General features: G+C 43.7%; 1 protein-coding gene across 2 annotated transcripts in view; it reads left to right on the top strand.

Moving 5' to 3' along the window:
- Window positions 1-17,142, top strand: part of ESF1 (ESF1 nucleolar pre-rRNA processing protein homolog) — a 62,622-nt gene that overhangs the window by 38,345 nt on the left and 7,135 nt on the right. For both annotated transcript variants that reach the window (XM_044289503.1, XM_044289504.1), the window contains exons 10-12: window positions 7,226-7,347; window positions 12,215-12,305; window positions 13,055-13,137. In XM_044289503.1, coding sequence (XP_044145438.1) covers window positions 7,226-7,347; window positions 12,215-12,305; window positions 13,055-13,137 — 296 coding nt within the window. The remainder of the gene's footprint in view (window positions 1-7,225; window positions 7,348-12,214; window positions 12,306-13,054; window positions 13,138-17,142) is intronic.

Here is a 17,142-nt window from a genome sequence, read left to right as displayed (position 1 = left end):
TTCATCTCAGCGAAATGGTGTGGAATTGGAAGCATGGTATGTCCCAGTCTGATGGTGGATTTATGTTTACTAACACGGTCTCGGATATGTTGTGTGGTCTCTCCAACATATGCGAGGCCGCATGGGCACTTCACTAGGTAAACCAGAAATAGTCAGCAAGGGTCATATACCGTAGTTCTCCTGGGGGCATATGGATGTCATATGGAGGTAGAGTCTTTTGAGAGCACCTCTTGCTAGGTCTGGCCTATGCCATCCATATATTATGTGGTTATTTGAATGATCAGTGTGTAATACTGCATTTTCCTTGCTGCGGCTGCTTCAGAGGACATGTGTGGACAGCCGTAGCTTCTGATTGTTAAGGGTTTCAGGAGACATCCAGCAGTCTGCTGTTCTCTAGTCTGGATCCAATGTAAAGGGTTGTGTTTAGTGTTGAGCGAAGTGAGCTTCGAATGCTTTATCCGAAGTACGCTTCGTTCAAAACTTCGGAATTATACTGTACAGAGATCTATTTCCATACAGTATTAGAATGTACGGGCTCCGTCGAGCCAAAGTCAGTTATTCGTAAATTGGCGCGCGACTTCGTTCAATAACTTCAGTAGTTGATTTTTAAAGTGGAAAACTGTAAAACTTGAAACCGAACTCTGCTTTGGTTCCGTCTAGTACTTCGGAATCGAAGCAGAGTTCGGTTTGAAGTCTTAAAGTGGTCTTTCACTTTAAAAATCAATTACTGAAGTTATTCTACAAAGTCACGCGCAACTTCGCTAATAACTGTCTTCGGCTCATTGCAGCCCCTACATTCTAATACTGTACAAAGACGGATTTCGGTACAATATTAATCCAAAGTTTTGAACAAAGCGACTTCAGATGTAGCATCCAAAGATCGCTTCGCTCAACACTAATTGTGTTGATAAATCAATGGGTGATTGATTTGCAGACATAACATTTACTTGCTACAGTGATCACTCTAATAAAGATTTCTGTGTTTGAATAATAAATTTCAAGCATATTCACACTTTCAGATAACTTTTCAGAATAAGCCGGCGTATCTCTGTACATGAGTGATAGCGCTATTTCCAGCCATTATATGACTTGTATCCTGAATTGATCACAAGTTCCTCTTTGTAGTCTTCATCTCTAATTCTCTGTTCACCCTGAGCTGTTTCGTGGTGCCAAGCTGCTATGATGTCTCCTATAGAATACACAGGGCGAAAACAGGAGATTCTGCTCCCTAACACTCTTAGGCTTTGTTCACATCACATTTTTGTCCCACATTTAATGTATACACATGACTAAAATGTTATGCTTCAGGCGAATGCAATGGAATACGTCTAACCATAGTTCTGTTGTAAAAAAAAACATATCTGTTTAAGGCAGGGATGCCCAACCTGCAGCCCTCCAGCTGTTGCATAAGTACAACTTCCATCATGCCTGAACAGCCTACAGCTATCAAGTTTTGCAACAGTTGGACGGCTGAAGGTTAGGCACCCCTGGTTTAAAGAGGACCTTTCACTACTGCACAAACTAAAAACTAACTAGATCAGTGGGCAGAGCGGCGCCCAGGGGTCCCCCTGCACTTACTAGTATGCCTGGGCGCCGCTCCGTTCGCCCGGTATAGGCTCCGGTGTCTGCGCTCCCTCTGACTGATTTCTTGTAGGAGGCGTGTCCCTTGCTGCAGTGCTGGCCAATCGCAGCACACAGCTCATAGCCTGGCTATGAGCTGTTTTTTGCAGGAACCTGCATGATAGAAAGTGTAGTTCAGTACACTTTCGCATCTCTCTTTTTTTTTCCCATCGTATATGTTAAACGAGGGACAAAAACATGATGTGAACAGCCCTTTACTCACAAATATTTGCCAATTAGGACATTATAGTGCAGTACTGAGCAGTATAGATGTGAATAAAGCAATTGGGGTGAAATAGAAAACTCTGCAGCAGCCTCCCTCTATGCATGTCTATAGGATTCTCTCTCACTTGGCTCCTCTTGCTTCTCCTCTTCCCTTACCCAGACACTAGACGTGCCCTGTCTCTGTTTACATTTCAGTCACGGCAGATTTGCACTTGCCTATTTAATTCTCTTTGGTATGAGGTGCTTTGTCTTTTGCATAATCATATTCAGGTTAGTATTTTACCGGTTTTGGCACCCCTGTTTATTAATGTTAATCTCCTGATGTCAAAAATGGGAGATCCCCACTTGGGGAAGCCGAAGATGGTTGGGAGGGGTCTACTCTTTCATTAATTTACTGATAAAGATCCTTTTCCATTCAGAAGGCATTAGGGGAAAACTGATCCGTTTTGGACCACTTGTGAGAGCTCTGAACGGAAAGCCAAAACGCAAGTGTGAAAGTAGCCTAAGTGTGTCCAATGTAGTGCTCTTTATCAAGACCATCCTTGTGTGGTCAGTGTCATGTCCTTTATAAAGACCATCCTTGTGTGTCCAATGTAGTGCTCTTTATCAAGACCACCCTTGTGTGGCCAGTTTCATGTCCTTTATCAAGGCCATCAGTTCAAAGCAGGTTTATTTTACTTTGCTTAGAAATTGTAGATGTTCTTTTATCTTTGGAGCTCTGTTTTTCTTAGGATTCCCTTATCTCCATACTTAAATGTAGATGACAAGATGTTCCATCAGATGAATGCAGGGTGGAGGATACATGATGTGTATAGAATTCGTGTAGCACTATGTAGTGGGTCCTAGTGTTTTGTAGTAGTGCTTGACCCAAGGGAAATGTGCTTCTTGACGTTCCTGCTCTTCTCACAGCATACTGCCTGCGATAAACTTTTCTCCACCGCTGATGATGCAGGAAATGTTAATTTACCGTAATCACTTTTTTCCTAGTGCACAGAGCTGATAAAAGGACAGGGATTTAAGTCATGGTCTGGTAATTATACCTCCCAGTGGGGGATGAAAGGTCCCCGCAGCACTTTGATCTGTCACTGTGCATTGCTGTAAAATGAAAAATCCAAGTAATATGATAACACTGAGCAAATAAGTCTGAAATTGTTCTGTTTACATAAACCAAATACATGGCATTAAGCTCCATTTTAATTTAAGAAATGGCTGGGGTTGACATGTCACCCATCTGCTGATGGATAAAGCACTGGGTAAAACACGCACACACGGTCATTATGGTACTTAAAGATATATAGGCTATGTATCATCATCATCATCTCCAAAATGGCTTTTTTAGTATGCATATAGTTTGACCTAATTTAGGTTAAGAGGCGCCTATACAGCTATATACGTGTTGGGCAACATCCAACATTCAAAAGGGTTATCCCATGAGTAATGTAAAAACGAATAATGTATGACTGTCTCTTTGTAGCAAACTAAGAACCAGCCCTGTACCTCATATGGATCCAGAGATCTCTCCATTCACTGCCCCAATTGCTGTACTAGATTTATTGCAAACTGGAAGTTCAGGGGACGTGCACTTTTTCAGGAGTGTGGCCTTTCTGCTGCAGTTGAAGGATGGAACTAATCAGGCATGTCAACCTCAGTGAGCTGGATAGAGAAATTAAAAAAGGGGCAAACAGCAGGTGGCGCTATACAGATAGAGTTCAGTGAATATGCAATTTTTTTTACATGCAGTTACCAAAGTATTTAGATCCAAAAATGTACAGCAGTTTTTCATGGGACAACTCCTTTAATGTTCATATATCATCACCACTAAAGATTTATGCAGAGAACAATGTAGCGGCATGTAAAAATATGAAATTACCGGTAGACCTAGTTAAAGAGGTGTCATTACAAATATGTGCGCTTTCTTGCTTAAATAGCGCCACTCTTGTCTATGGGCTGTGTCTGATATTACAGGTCAGCCCGCTTTATATGAAGGGGGTCGTGCTACAATACCACAAACAGCTACCGTTTTGGTGCTGTTTTTGGCAGCACATTTTTCTAAAACCCTGGCACTTTGATTACCATAATTAAAGGGCTTGTCCGGGTTCAGAGCTGAATTCGGACAAATCCACTTCTTCCCCCACTCAGCCCCTCTGACATGAGCATTGGAGCGTTTCCTTGAGATCCGGTGATGTACCAGGCTCTTCATGGGTAAGCTAGGAGGAGGCTTCCGCCCAGCAGTGAGCCCAGTGACATCCCCGGCACTAATGGCCAGGCTTTATCGCTGCCCTAGTCTGTAAAACGGCTAGGGCAACGCTAAAGCCCGCCCGTCAGTGCTGGTGACGTCACCGGGAATACTGCTAGCCCCGGAAGCCTCCTCCTAGCAGTGCGAGAGAGAATGTAAACAAAAAAGCCCTTGCCCTGCATTATACAGCACAGGGCAAGGGAGAGTGCTCCGATACTCATGTCAGAGGGGCTGAGTATGGAAAGAAGGGGATATGTCTGGGTTCAGCTTTGAACCCGGACAACTCCATTAAGACAACTTATCCCCTTTCCATTTCCCCGTTCGATTTGTGGGGGTCCGTCCGCTGGGGGCCCCCACTGATCACGAGAATCTTGTTTCAATAGAACGGCGATCACGCATACACACTATTTAGCTCTTCGTTGCTACCGGAGATAGCCAAGCGCTTGTACTTGGCTATCTCTCGCAATCCCATAGACTTGAATGAAGCAGTGGACGTGCCATGCATGTCTACTGCTCTACTCAAACAGCAATCACAGGCTCCTGTTCTCGCATTTAGTGGGCACCCTGGCAGTCAGACCGCCACCGATCAGACACTTTTGCCCTATCTTGTAGATAGGTATTAGGTAGGGTACTGGCTCTCCTTAGAGTACCCTATGTAAGCTGCATCCAAGATATCGCACTTAGCCCGCCAGAATCTTACTCTGATGAGCGGTAAGCAACGAACAGCTGTCTACAGATGGATATCTGGCTTGGCTATCTCCCTTTGTCATGTCCCAAGGCTTGTTAAAAAGTTGGATTTTGAATCATAGGGAGCCACTTCCACAAGGTGGCGCTGGTGACATGGTTCTCTTGGAAGATACCTCTTTGCATACTGTGGATAAGGGGATATGTTTTCCTAATGGGACAACCCCTTTAAAGAGGAACATTGCTGAGATCCAGACAGTGGAGATGAATAAGCTTCCAGCCCAAAATGTCAAGGGCCATGCTGTTAATCTCTAATCAAATACCCCAAGCAGATTTGCATGCATGATGAATAAGTGATATTTGCTAATGCAGACATGAATCCTGTGTTTTGGAGGGATTTTTACTCCTTTGCTTTTGGAAACTCTGTATTGGTGCCAGTTCATATTCCACGGTGGTCCTCAGTCCATTTGCTTTCGCGCCAGACAGATGACTTTAGCGTTACTAAAAGGTCTCAGCGTTAATTACAAGATGTGGTTCATTAACACTGAATCTAGGACTCGGCTCTGGCCAGCACCCCTGTCTGTGGCGGGTAATCACTGTCTAATTTACTTGCCTTTGCCTGATGCTTTATATTTCCCAGCCTGATGCTAAATGAGGCGTTACACAAGATCTTGTAATTAAATATATTTTCAAGTGCGTCTTCAAAGACTATGTAAGATGGAGTTACCGTCCAGACAGCAGCACAATGCGGCTCTGATTTATTGTTTCTTTTAAAATACCAGATGCAGGAGGAAACGTATGCCCGCTGTAAATTATCCATACAATATTGTACCGTCCCATCAGTGACAAATCGGTAAATCACAATCTTCCATCGATATGATGGTGGACAACTTGTCGTTGTTATATACAGCTGGGTCCAGAGGTATTAAGACAGCGACAGAATTTTCACAATGGCGCCAAAGCCAGCTGTTTGAAAAAGGCACCGGCGCTCGCAGTAGCGCAGCGTCCTTCTCTCAGCTTTTCCTAGGCGTCAAATTCATCGGTCACATGGTCTAGGCGCAGCTCAGCCCCATAGAAGTGAATGGGGCCGAGCACTATACCAAGCACAGCCGCAGGCGCTGTGGTTGGCGAGCTGAGAGAAGGCTGCGGTGCTCACAGGAGCGCTGGTGCCATCTCAAACAGCTGATCGTCAGGCAGTCCTGGGTGTTGGACCCCCGCTGATCAGATACTGATAGTTCATCAGTATTAAAGTTTTGGAAAACTCTTTATATACAGGTGAAACTCGAAAAATTAGAATATCGTTCAAAGTTCATTTGTTTCAGTAATGCAACTTAAAAGGTGAAACTAACATATGAGAGACTCATTACATGCAAAGCGAGATATTTCAAGCCTTTATTTGTTATAATTTGGATGATTATGGTTTACAGCTTATGAAACCCCAAAGTCACAATCTCAGGTACCCTATGCTCAGGGGGTATGGGTTAATTAGCTGACTAGAGTGTAAAACTTTGAGACTAGAATATTGAACCTTTTCACAAAATTCAAATTTTAAGCTGCATTAATGCAATTCTTTTTCATTTGCATTACTGAAATAAATGGACTTTTGCACAATATTCTAATTTTTCGAGTTTCACCTGTATAATGGGGTCCGGCAGAGATCCGGCCGCTATGTGCTGTGCGGTTACACCTAGAGGCTGCGAATCCTAAGAAAAACAGAGCTCCAAAGATAAAAGAAGCACATCTACAATTTCAAAGCAAATTAAAATAAACTTGCTTTGAACCGATGGCCTTGATGAAGGACATGACATTGGCCACACAAGGATGGCCTTGTGTGACCAAAGACACCCGTGTGGACAGTACAAAACACTTGGCCAACAAGGGGGCATACCTGACGAAATATAGAAAATGGCACAGAATTTCATCAAGCTCTATATTAGTGCATGCCATGTAGTCATCGAACAAAGACAATGGGGGAGATTTATCAAAACTGGTGCAAAGGAAAACTTGCTTAGTTCCCCCTAACAACCAATCAGATTGATCCTTTCAATTACCAAGAAAGTTCTAAAAAAATGTAAGGTGGAATCTAATTGCTCTGGGCAACTAAGCCAGTTTCCCTTTAACCAGTTTTGATAAATCTCCTTCACTGATCAACAGTGACCCTTTAAATATAATCCTTTATAATTGTAAGACCGTCCAATTATTCTGAGCCTATAAAAATGGAACGCCTATGTAAAAAATTGCTATAATTACTTGTGGATATATCCAGTGGCGAAATGATGAAAATTCTGGATCCAGCTGTAGATTGTTAGGGGATTTGACGGTGTGAAATTGCTGGTACAGAATTGGTCAATGTAGTTATAGAAATATACCAGCAGGTGGCAGTGTTCTGAGCCCAGTCTCGCATAAGATTGCCTGCATTATTAAAGATGAATTAATATTTGGACTCCCTTTTTCCCCCAGGGCTCAAGGAAAACGCAGAACAGATGGTTAAAAACAAACTCGATGGAAAAGATAAACTAACTCCATGGGAAAAGTACCTGCAGAAGCAAAAAGACAAAAAGAAACTGAAGAGGAAGAAGAAGGTACGATTATGGTGGTGTGCTGAATATATCTTAAAGTAAATGGTGTGGGTAGTTCCATATGTCATGGTGGATATTGCAGAATTCCTGAGATTCTGCACATGTAATGTGCCATGCTTGAAGATTTCCAGATGCAATATTTTCTTAATCAATCAAGTAGAATGCAAGAAATTACATAAAGTATAATCCTTATCTTTGCAAGGCAAAGCCGACGATGATGGCTCCCAAACTAATTCCTGTATTCCTCAAATGCACATGGTGCCTTGGCAGGAACAGACGCTGTAGACTATGATAGAGAACATTAGATCAGTGTAGTAGTCAATTTGATGTCAAACCTAGAGACCAAAGAAGGAAATACAAGCTCGCCCCATACATTGTTTTCTAGGGACCACACAGTCTTTGGGGGCCATAATGGATACTGTTTGCAGGATTACGTGGAATTGTACCCCAGAGGCTGGACTTGGGTTCTGTTGGTTAATACATGCTTGCCCTGATTCTGTCTCTCACATAGTCCTGGGGGGTATGAACACATCCAGGACTCCTCAGACGTCTCATTTAGAGCCTATTCTCTTTTGTGCTGGAGCAGCAATGTTAAAGGGGTTGTCTTAGTTTTTAATACTGATAACCTGTCCTTAGGATAGGCCGTATATGTCATATATATGTCATGGTAGTGGTGCGAAGCTTACCAAGCACAGCGCTGTCTATTGCATAGCAGCTGTGATTAGTATTGCAGCTCAGCCCCATTAACTTGATTGGGATTGAGCTGCGCCTCGGCTGTATGACCGATGAACCCCTTTAAAGAATTGGGGAAAAAGAAGAAGAATTTGCCAGGCAAAATATCGAAGAAGCGTTCTTAGACTGATGGTATAAAAAAAAAAAAAAAAAAAGATAATTTTCTATGATATTTCCACCATAAAGGGACTCAAATATTGATGACCTGTCTTCAGAATAGGATTTGATCTTTGCCGATTGGTTACCACATATGCCAGTGAAGGCTGTATGTGGAAATATGAATAGAAGATGCCAATAACACATGCATACACAACTGCAGCTCAATATACCGTGTTTATTAAATGCGCAGCTTTAATATTTATTATTAAATATGCAATGAAAATACTGGACACGCACAACAATGAAAAAGGCCATGGCTATTCAATAAACCATATCCTGGATCCATGAAAAGGTCCCACAGACCTCCACAAGGAAAGTTCAGATCCGTATGCCTCAGATAAAAAAAATCATACCTCACTACACTACAGTGAAAGCCTGCATGCACTAAGACAAATGCATATCTAATAAAATCATAAATAAGTCTAATAACGCAGTATCAAGACAAAGGGTGAAAGTGTGCGATCAAGCAACCTGTCGAAGATAAAGCATTCAGGTCCCGTGGTCATTGTGGTGATGAGAGTTTATGCATTTTGCCCTTACATACGGCTTCCTCAGGGGTGCGACCTATTGCATGCAAGTTCCAAATGTGGCCGTAGTCTTTGTGGGGATGAAACCCCAAGCATATCCCCCTTGCATATGGCTTTGTCAGGGGTGCAACCTATTGCATGCAGTTCCTGAATATGGCCGTAGTCATTGTGGGGATGAGACCCCATGCATATTGCAGCTTCGTCAGGGGTGCAACCTGGAGCATGGAGGTGATAAATGTGGTCATAGTGGGGATGAGAACCCATGTATATAGCCGTTACACATGGTCTTCTCAGGGGTAAACCATAGGTCTAGGACATGGTTTACTATATGCTTTTTTAATTGATTTAAAATTGTTGTATATGTCCAGTCTTTTCATCCAAACTATACTATAGTCGCTATTTGTGTATGCATGTGTTCTTGGCTCTTCCTCAGGATCAGTCCTCAATATGTGATCAGTAGGGGTCTGTCTCCTAGCACTCCTGTCAATCAGCTGCTGGAAGAGGCCATGGCACTTCAGTGAATTAGCAGTACCATGCTAGACTGGACACTGGGGTCCCTGAACAGCTGATCAGCGGGGGTGCTGAGAGTCAGACCCTCACTGACCTGATATTTGTGACCTGCCTGGGGAGATGGGTCATCAGTATTTGAGTCCTGGAAAACCCCCTTAACCACTTGACACCTAATGATCATGCTCATCTTAAAGGGGTTATCCAATATCAATAACTGCCCCTCACAGGGAATATACTTACCTGGTTCCCCGCTCCTGGTCCCTGCACTGCCACTGCCGCTTCTCCCCATGCACCGATGAAAACACCCGGTGTCGGGCGGAGCAGCCAGTGGCAGGCGAGGACGGGGACGAGTTTCCCTAGCATTGCGGGTGTCGCTAGGGAGGCCCGTCCCCAGGGAGAGTTTTGGAGCATGAAATCTTCTGATGCTCGTATCAGGGAGGCTGGAGGGGTGAAAATGGGGATATGTTCAGCTATGAACCCCGACAACCCCTTTAAAAAATCTGCCATTAATTCTTATCCAGAACTGACCTGGCCCTCAAGGGGTTACGTCACGTGTGCATGCATGTAGTGGCAAAGATGAAGGCTGTTGTATTCCAGAAATGCAGCCCTTCATCTCTCTAGGGGTTAATAATACTTGTCCTCTCCAGCCTCATCAAGCATGAGAGAGAACCCAAACTGCTGAGTCTGTGTACATTTGTCCCGCCTGCCACGTGGTGTAATGTCGGCCTGGCGCTCTGCTCACACATCAATCACAAACACATGTGACAGGGAGAAAATGAAGCTTGTTCCGGCCGTCGCCGTACGCCGGCTTTGATCTTTGTTTTCGCTGTTTTGGGACATTGGAGAGGCTTTAAAAAAAAAAAAAAAAAAAAAAAAAGGCTCATTTGTGTTTGTGACACTGCCGCTCGGCCCGGGCGGAGGAGAACTCGGAGCATCAGAACCCTTCAATCATTGTTTTAATTTCTTTTGCTTTTTGTGCTGGTAGTTTGTGTCCTAAACCTACGTGGTGATCCTCAAATGTTTTTGGAGCAAGTACGCTGCAGTCCGTTTCCTTTCCCAATGACTGGTTTAGTCCCAGCCATTACTTAAAGGGCTTCTGTCACCCCACTAAAGTGATATTTTTTTTTTGGGCTAGTGAAATTAGTTATATTGCGATATATGACAATATAATTGTGTTACTTACTTTGATCCAGCAGTTTCTGCAAAAAACGAAGTTTTATAATATGTAAATTCGGTCTCTACCAGCAAGTAGGGCGGCTACTTGCTGGTAGCTGCTGCAGAAATCCGCTCCCTCGTCGTGTTGATTGACAGGGCCAGCCGCGATCTCCTCCTCCGGCCAGCCCTGTCGGCATTTCAAAAATCGCGCGCCTCTGTTGATTCGGCGCAGGCGATGACATCACCGAAATAGAAGACGTCATCGGCGCAGGCGCACTGAGGGAGTGCTGAGGAGACGAGCCTCCTCATCTCAGAGCGCCTGCGCCGAATCAACACAGGCGTGCGATTTTTGAAATGCCGACAGGGCTGGCCGGAGGAGGAGATCCCGGCTGGCCCTGTCAATCAACACGACGAGGGGGCGGATTTCTGCAGCAGCTACCAGCAAGTAGCCGCCCTACTTGCTGGTAGAGACCGAATTTACATATTATAAAACTTCGTTTTTTGCAGAAACTGCTGGATCAAAGTAAGTAACACAATTATATTGTCATATATCGCAATATAACTAATTTCACTAGCCCAAAAAAAAAAAATCACTTTAGTGGGGTGACAGAAGCCCTTTAAGATAGATGACATGTCCGTGATCGCTTGTAAGACATGCGGTTTCTATTCTGATTATTGGATCCTTTATTTAGACTTCAATTTGGTTGTAGCGAAATATCAAAAGTTTTGGTCAGTGGGGGTCTGAGTCCTGAAGCCCCCACCGATGGCCAGAGCGAGGAGAGAGACAAGCTTACATCGCTCTCTCCACGCTGCATGGGACCGACTTTTAGGCCTTGATTTATTATTATTATGCCTTCACTCCAGAATTCTGGCTTTAAAAAGTCACAAATAGGGTAGGGCTTTTGTGACTTGTGCAATGGAGATTCCCACTGAACAGCAGCAAGCAGAGTATGGAAATCCATGGGGAATTGATACAGAAAGTATTTAGATACATTGTATTACTTTTAATTATACAAAGAATAAAATGTATTTGCTTAAGGGTCCATTCATACGTCCGTAGTGTATTGCGGATCCGCAATACACCCGGCCGGCATCCCCATAGACTGCCTATTTTTGTCCACAATTGCAGACTAGAATAGGACATGTTCTATTTTTTTCCAGCGCCGCGGACCGGAAGATCAGGGGCCCGCTCCGGAAATGCGGATGTGGACAGCACACTGTGTGCTCTCCGCATCCATTCCTGCCCCATAGAGAATGAATCGGTCCGCACCTGTTCCGCATTCATGGACATGTGAATGGACCCTAAATCTGAGCACGCCTTTAATATAAGTAATCCTGGTTTTAGATTTGGGTGCCGCTGATTGGCATTGCTTGTTGATCTTGAGGGTTTAGCTGTGAAGAATAAGAGACTGTGTGCTTAGATGGCATTAAAAATCAGCTGTTTTACACGTAGTCAGTATTATCAGTTAGGGCTTTTGCACTGTCCACATGTTCAGAACACGAGATACCGAAAAAGCCAAAAAGTGCCATCCATAAATTGACCATGCAATGAGAGGCAGGGCTAGGGCCCCCTTTTTCTTGATATACAGTAGGTGGGTAAACCAGTAGTCGGACCTCCATCGATCATACTTAAAAAGATTATTATTGGAAAAATCCCAATAAAGTTTCTACTTCTAGCAAAACTTAATTCCTCCTTTGCAAGGATTAAAATGTTATAAAATGGGTCCAAAACTATATTCGTGTGAACAACCAGATTGAATTCCTTTTCCATTGCTTGTATTTTGCAGGAGAGTGTAGAAGAGTCTACCGATGAGGATGACGTCCCATCTGATGTTGATTACAATGACCCATTCTTCTCTGAGGAGCTGAAGAAACCAGGTAACCTAATGTGAAAGTACAATGGTGTCTGAGGCCGTGTTCCCACAAGCTGTTCTGTACATATAGTATGTGTGTGCATACGTGACAGCATATCTGCTGTCAGACACTTTGGCAGCGATGTTATGTCAGTCCAAGAAAAGGGCAAAACATAGGTGCCCTCTCCTATTTCTCCTGTGTCAGGAGGGAGCTAGGCACTTCCATTTATAGTGTACTTTAAAAAACATTCCCCCCAATGCGTCACCTGCGATGCTAGGGAGGCTCGTCCCCGTTGCAGCCTGCCATTGACTGCTCCCCATGGTCGCCAGATGTTTTGATCCTCCCGATCAGCAAGTGGCATTTATCATGTAGACAAAGTTAATACAAGGCTCTTGCTAATGTATTGTGATTGTCCATATTGCCTCCTTTACTGTCTGGATTCATTTTTCCATCACATTATACACTGCACGTTTCCAGGGGTTACGACCACCCTACAATCCAGCAGAAGCCTATGCACATTCCTGCTGTCCCAGCCACCAGAGAGGCTGGCGCCTTTTCCCATTGTGTGCAAGCCTGACCACCGCTGCTGGATTGTGGGGTGGGCGTAACCCCTGGGAACGAGCCGTGTATAATGTGATGGAAAAATGAATCAAGCCAGCAAAGGAGGCAATATGGACAATCGCAATACATTAGTAAGTGCCTTGTCTACGTGATCAATGCCATTCATTTACTGAAGTGAAAGAACCCCTTTAAACCTTTTTTTTGCACCTCAGGTCTGCAGAAGAAATCTGTTGGTGGTAAGAAACAGGAAGACCAAGAGTCATCTGCAGATGAAGAAGAGAAAGAAAAACAGAAAGTAAGTATGAGAATTCAATGTTTTATTGTGCGTCATTCCTAAAAATCCTAGATGATAACTACCATTAAAAGAGGAAGTCCTCTATAAGACTAGGTGGTTCCTTTCACTTTCTCATCTACCAGTGGAAATTGGTGGTGCTATAATTTATAGGGGTTTTATATTAATACAGCTTAAATGTTATGGACCCCTTTGAACACTTTTTTATTATTGCATTGTACTTATTTTGAACTAAAGGAAATTACTTGTGCCCTGTAATAACTTTTTTTCCACCGCTTGTCCTCTGCATCTTTCCACATATATGCTGGGCTGCTCTTTGTCCTTCCACTGAAATCCACCAGAAGAGCTGTCTGACCGTTTGGTTTGTAACACTCATCTCTATTTTCCGATAAATACTTATTTAGGCTAAATTCTTATCAGATTGATATGAATTCAGCTTAAATGCATTTATAAGAGCTCTCAGGAGCGCAGAGATAAGGGCTATGGAACAGCTATCCGCTTCCCTGATGGATTTCAATGTGAAGGAGAAATAGCAGCCCGGCACATACAGTGGGTGAGAAGAACGCTATTCATCACTGACAACAGAGATCTTCAAACGAATGAGCAAAGTATATTAGAAAGATGAAGAACTTCATTGAAACCGTCATTAAGTTTTATTTACACTAATTAGGAAAGCCTCTAAAATAATGTCTCCGCTGCTGGAGAAGCTCCCGCGACTGTTTGATTGACAGCGTGGGTCATGTCGCCTGGTCCTAACAATCTGGTGCCTGTGCCACTACTCCGAATAGCGGCACAGGCGCAGAGGCTATACATCAGTTTCTGGAGCAGTGACTGCTCATGTGCCACTACCTGGACGTTTGGCGGCACACCGTTGCTGGTCTAGAAGCAGGACCTCTCGGAGTAATGGCGCAGGCATGAAATTGTCAGGGCCAAGCGAGATATCAGGCGGTAAGGGGCAGCAGACACAGCCCCTCGCAGGTGAAGAACTCTTGTTGATGGGGCGACTCGCTGATCGCTGCTTAGGAGCAGTGTTATTATGTTATGTACTGTATAGCTCTAGGGATGAGCAAACTTCTGTTTTCAAGTTTGGCATACAAGGTTTGAGTTATCTAAGAATTTCTTTATAGATTCCGCTACCACGGACCATAAGTTATGGTCTGTGGTAGCGGAATCCATAACGGAATTCTTAGATAACCCGAACCTTGTACGCCGAACTTGAAAACAGAGGTTCATTTAACACTAGTCCGCTCTCCTCACATGTCTGCTTTGGTAAATGATATTGTTCCTCACGAAATAACAATTCTGGAGCATCTTTCCTTAAAGCTCTACGTGACGTTGTTCCTCCTTTATTCCTCCTGAATATTTATGAATACATTGACAAATGGGCGTTACCATTCCCTTTTGTCAAAGTAGTTTGTCCCCACAGTCTGGTATTGTTGGCACTGATTGGCCACACTTCGTTGTCGATTTTTCATCAATTTACAAGAGTAATAAAAGAGAAACGGCACAATGCGGACTTCTAAGACGCTCAATGTTATTTCATGAAGAAAACAGGTATTAACTAAAACAGACCTGTCAGGAGAGCTTTACAGAGTGGTTGAATCTAATCCAGAAGATAGCTGAGGTAATGGAGATGTAGGCCTTCAGTGCAATGACGATAATCCGTTTTCCCACAATAAATCGATAACTCTTCCCACCCCTCCATCTAAACCAAGTTGCTTATTGCCTGTGTTTCACTCTATAATTTATTAATTATATTTTAAAATTATAATATATACTTTAAAAAAAAATCTATATATGACGTGTGACAGAGCATACATAGATACCAGGTGCAGATAGTGTTACGTGGTTCAATAGGGACAATATGGGCCAGATTTTGAGGTGTATTACCACCTTGGACGTTTATGACATCAGTAGGATATGCCATAGATGTCTGATAGGTGCAGATCCCATCTGGGCTTTGACGTGAATGGAGTGCAAGCTGCTCATGTGCAGCCACCCTCCATTTACCGCTATGGGACTTCCTAAAAATAGCAGAAGGTTGGCTTGGCTATTTTCGGACACCCCATAGTAGTGAATGGACTAGGGGACCTCACACGTGCAACTTGCTCTCCATTCATTGTTATGGGACTTCTGATAATAGCCATAGCAGTGTATAGAGAGGACATGAGCAGCGGTTCTCTGTTCATGGCAAGTCCTGTTCTTGAGATACAAGTGGGTCCAAGAGGTGGAACCTGCACCTGTCAGACATTTATGGAATGTCCTATTGATGGGACAAGCATTTCATACTAACTTTGGTCAGCATAAGTTGCCCCATATTTAGTAAGAGGCACATGCTAATAAATTTGGCACAGCTTTAGGATTTCTACACTTGCTGTGTGCGAGATTATTATGGCAAAAAACAACAACTGTGTAAATCCACTAGAAAATCCCCCCACGTGTAAACAGAGATGTATTAATACTGTTTTAGTGACAGCATAAAACTAGACCACAGAGGCAGCGGCGGGACCTCCAGCAATCAGATCCTGTGGGTGAGTGATAAGCTGTGATTATGGGGCAACCTCTTTAGGTTGAAAGGTTTCTCCATCCTTAGCGATGAAGAGCTGTATTCAGACTACATGATGTCAGCAGTCCATGGACTCCCTATAATCAGTTAAGTTTGCTAATGGGGGGGGGGGGTTAAATTGAACGGAGGTGAATAAGGCCTGTGCATCGGGAGGCAATGTCGCCCAGTTGGTTGGTTATGGGTGCGATGTTTCCAGTATTGCTACAAGTTTCTCGTGTTTTCTATGTCACTCTGTTATTGCAGTCCTACTGATTCTACCTATACTAAATCAATTGACTTTAATCACGTGTATGAATGTAAAGTAGAACGTCCATGGGAGGGAAACCCAAGGTATTTGTGTAAGGAGGGAGGAAAAAACAAACAATGGAAACACTAAGCGGTACTGAATTTTATGGCTAGTTAAGGGAAAAATCGGGTTGCTGTGTAATGCTGGAAAGTGAAATGAACAGGTTTTTTTTTTTCCAGCAAAATGCCTGTGGACTGGCAGCGGGATCACAAAACCACCGCAGTGTGTAATGATACATTTCATGGTTTATTTCAGACGGGTAAACTCATGACAGAGGATTTATGTGTTCTCTTCGTCTATTTGGTCAGACACCTTTGTCTTCAGAGGAGGTGTTTTCCCTGCATGCTAATGAAATGACTGCCCTACAGGAAGTGGTCGCGGTACTGAGTGATCGTGAGCTCATTTACTCTAACCAGCATCAGTAGAGTACAGTATATTGTATCATGTCTACACTAAGGAGATCTGTTTGGCCCATGCGCTCCGACAGAATTCATTCTTGATAACCTCTACAGATTGATGGCAGACCAGAACGTATGGCAAGCAAGTACATTAAAGGGGTTATCCTGGAAATAATACTGATGACCTATCCTCAGGAAAGGTCATCAATGTCAGATCGGCGGGGATCAGCTGTTTTTGGAAGCTGCAGCTCTGACCGGAGCTCTGGTGAACGCGGCAGCCTCCCAGGCGCTTACCAAGCACAATTCCGTACATCATATAGTGGCCATGCTTGTATCGCAGCTCAGCCCACTTCACTCGAATCGGGATGACCTGCAACTAGGCAGTGTGACTGATGTACGGTGACATCACATGGTCTAGGAAGAGGCCACGGCGCTCATGGAGTACCGGCCTCTTCTAACAGCCTATCGGTAGGGGTCCTGGGTGTCAGACCACACAGCACACATGTGCCATGGTTGGGAGGCTGCCAAGTACCATGCGCCGGTTCAAGCCACAACAGTATTACATTATCTGATTAGAACCGCCATGCGGTTTTGCCATTAACAGTGTTAACATGAGCCTCCTGTGGCTTCTACAGCAGCACCGCGTCCCAACCTATACATACTCTCTGCATTGATAACTTGAATCCTCATTTAATATACCATGAAATGTATTTAGTTTTACAACCATTAGATGTAATTTCATATGGCTGATTTCATTC

This window comes from Bufo gargarizans, chromosome 4 (assembly GCF_014858855.1).
Source record: "Bufo gargarizans isolate SCDJY-AF-19 chromosome 4, ASM1485885v1, whole genome shotgun sequence".
Taxonomy (NCBI): Eukaryota; Metazoa; Chordata; class Amphibia; order Anura; family Bufonidae; genus Bufo; species Bufo gargarizans.
Note: the sequence above shows the minus strand (reverse complement) of the source record. Positions and strands in the feature narration are given on the sequence as shown.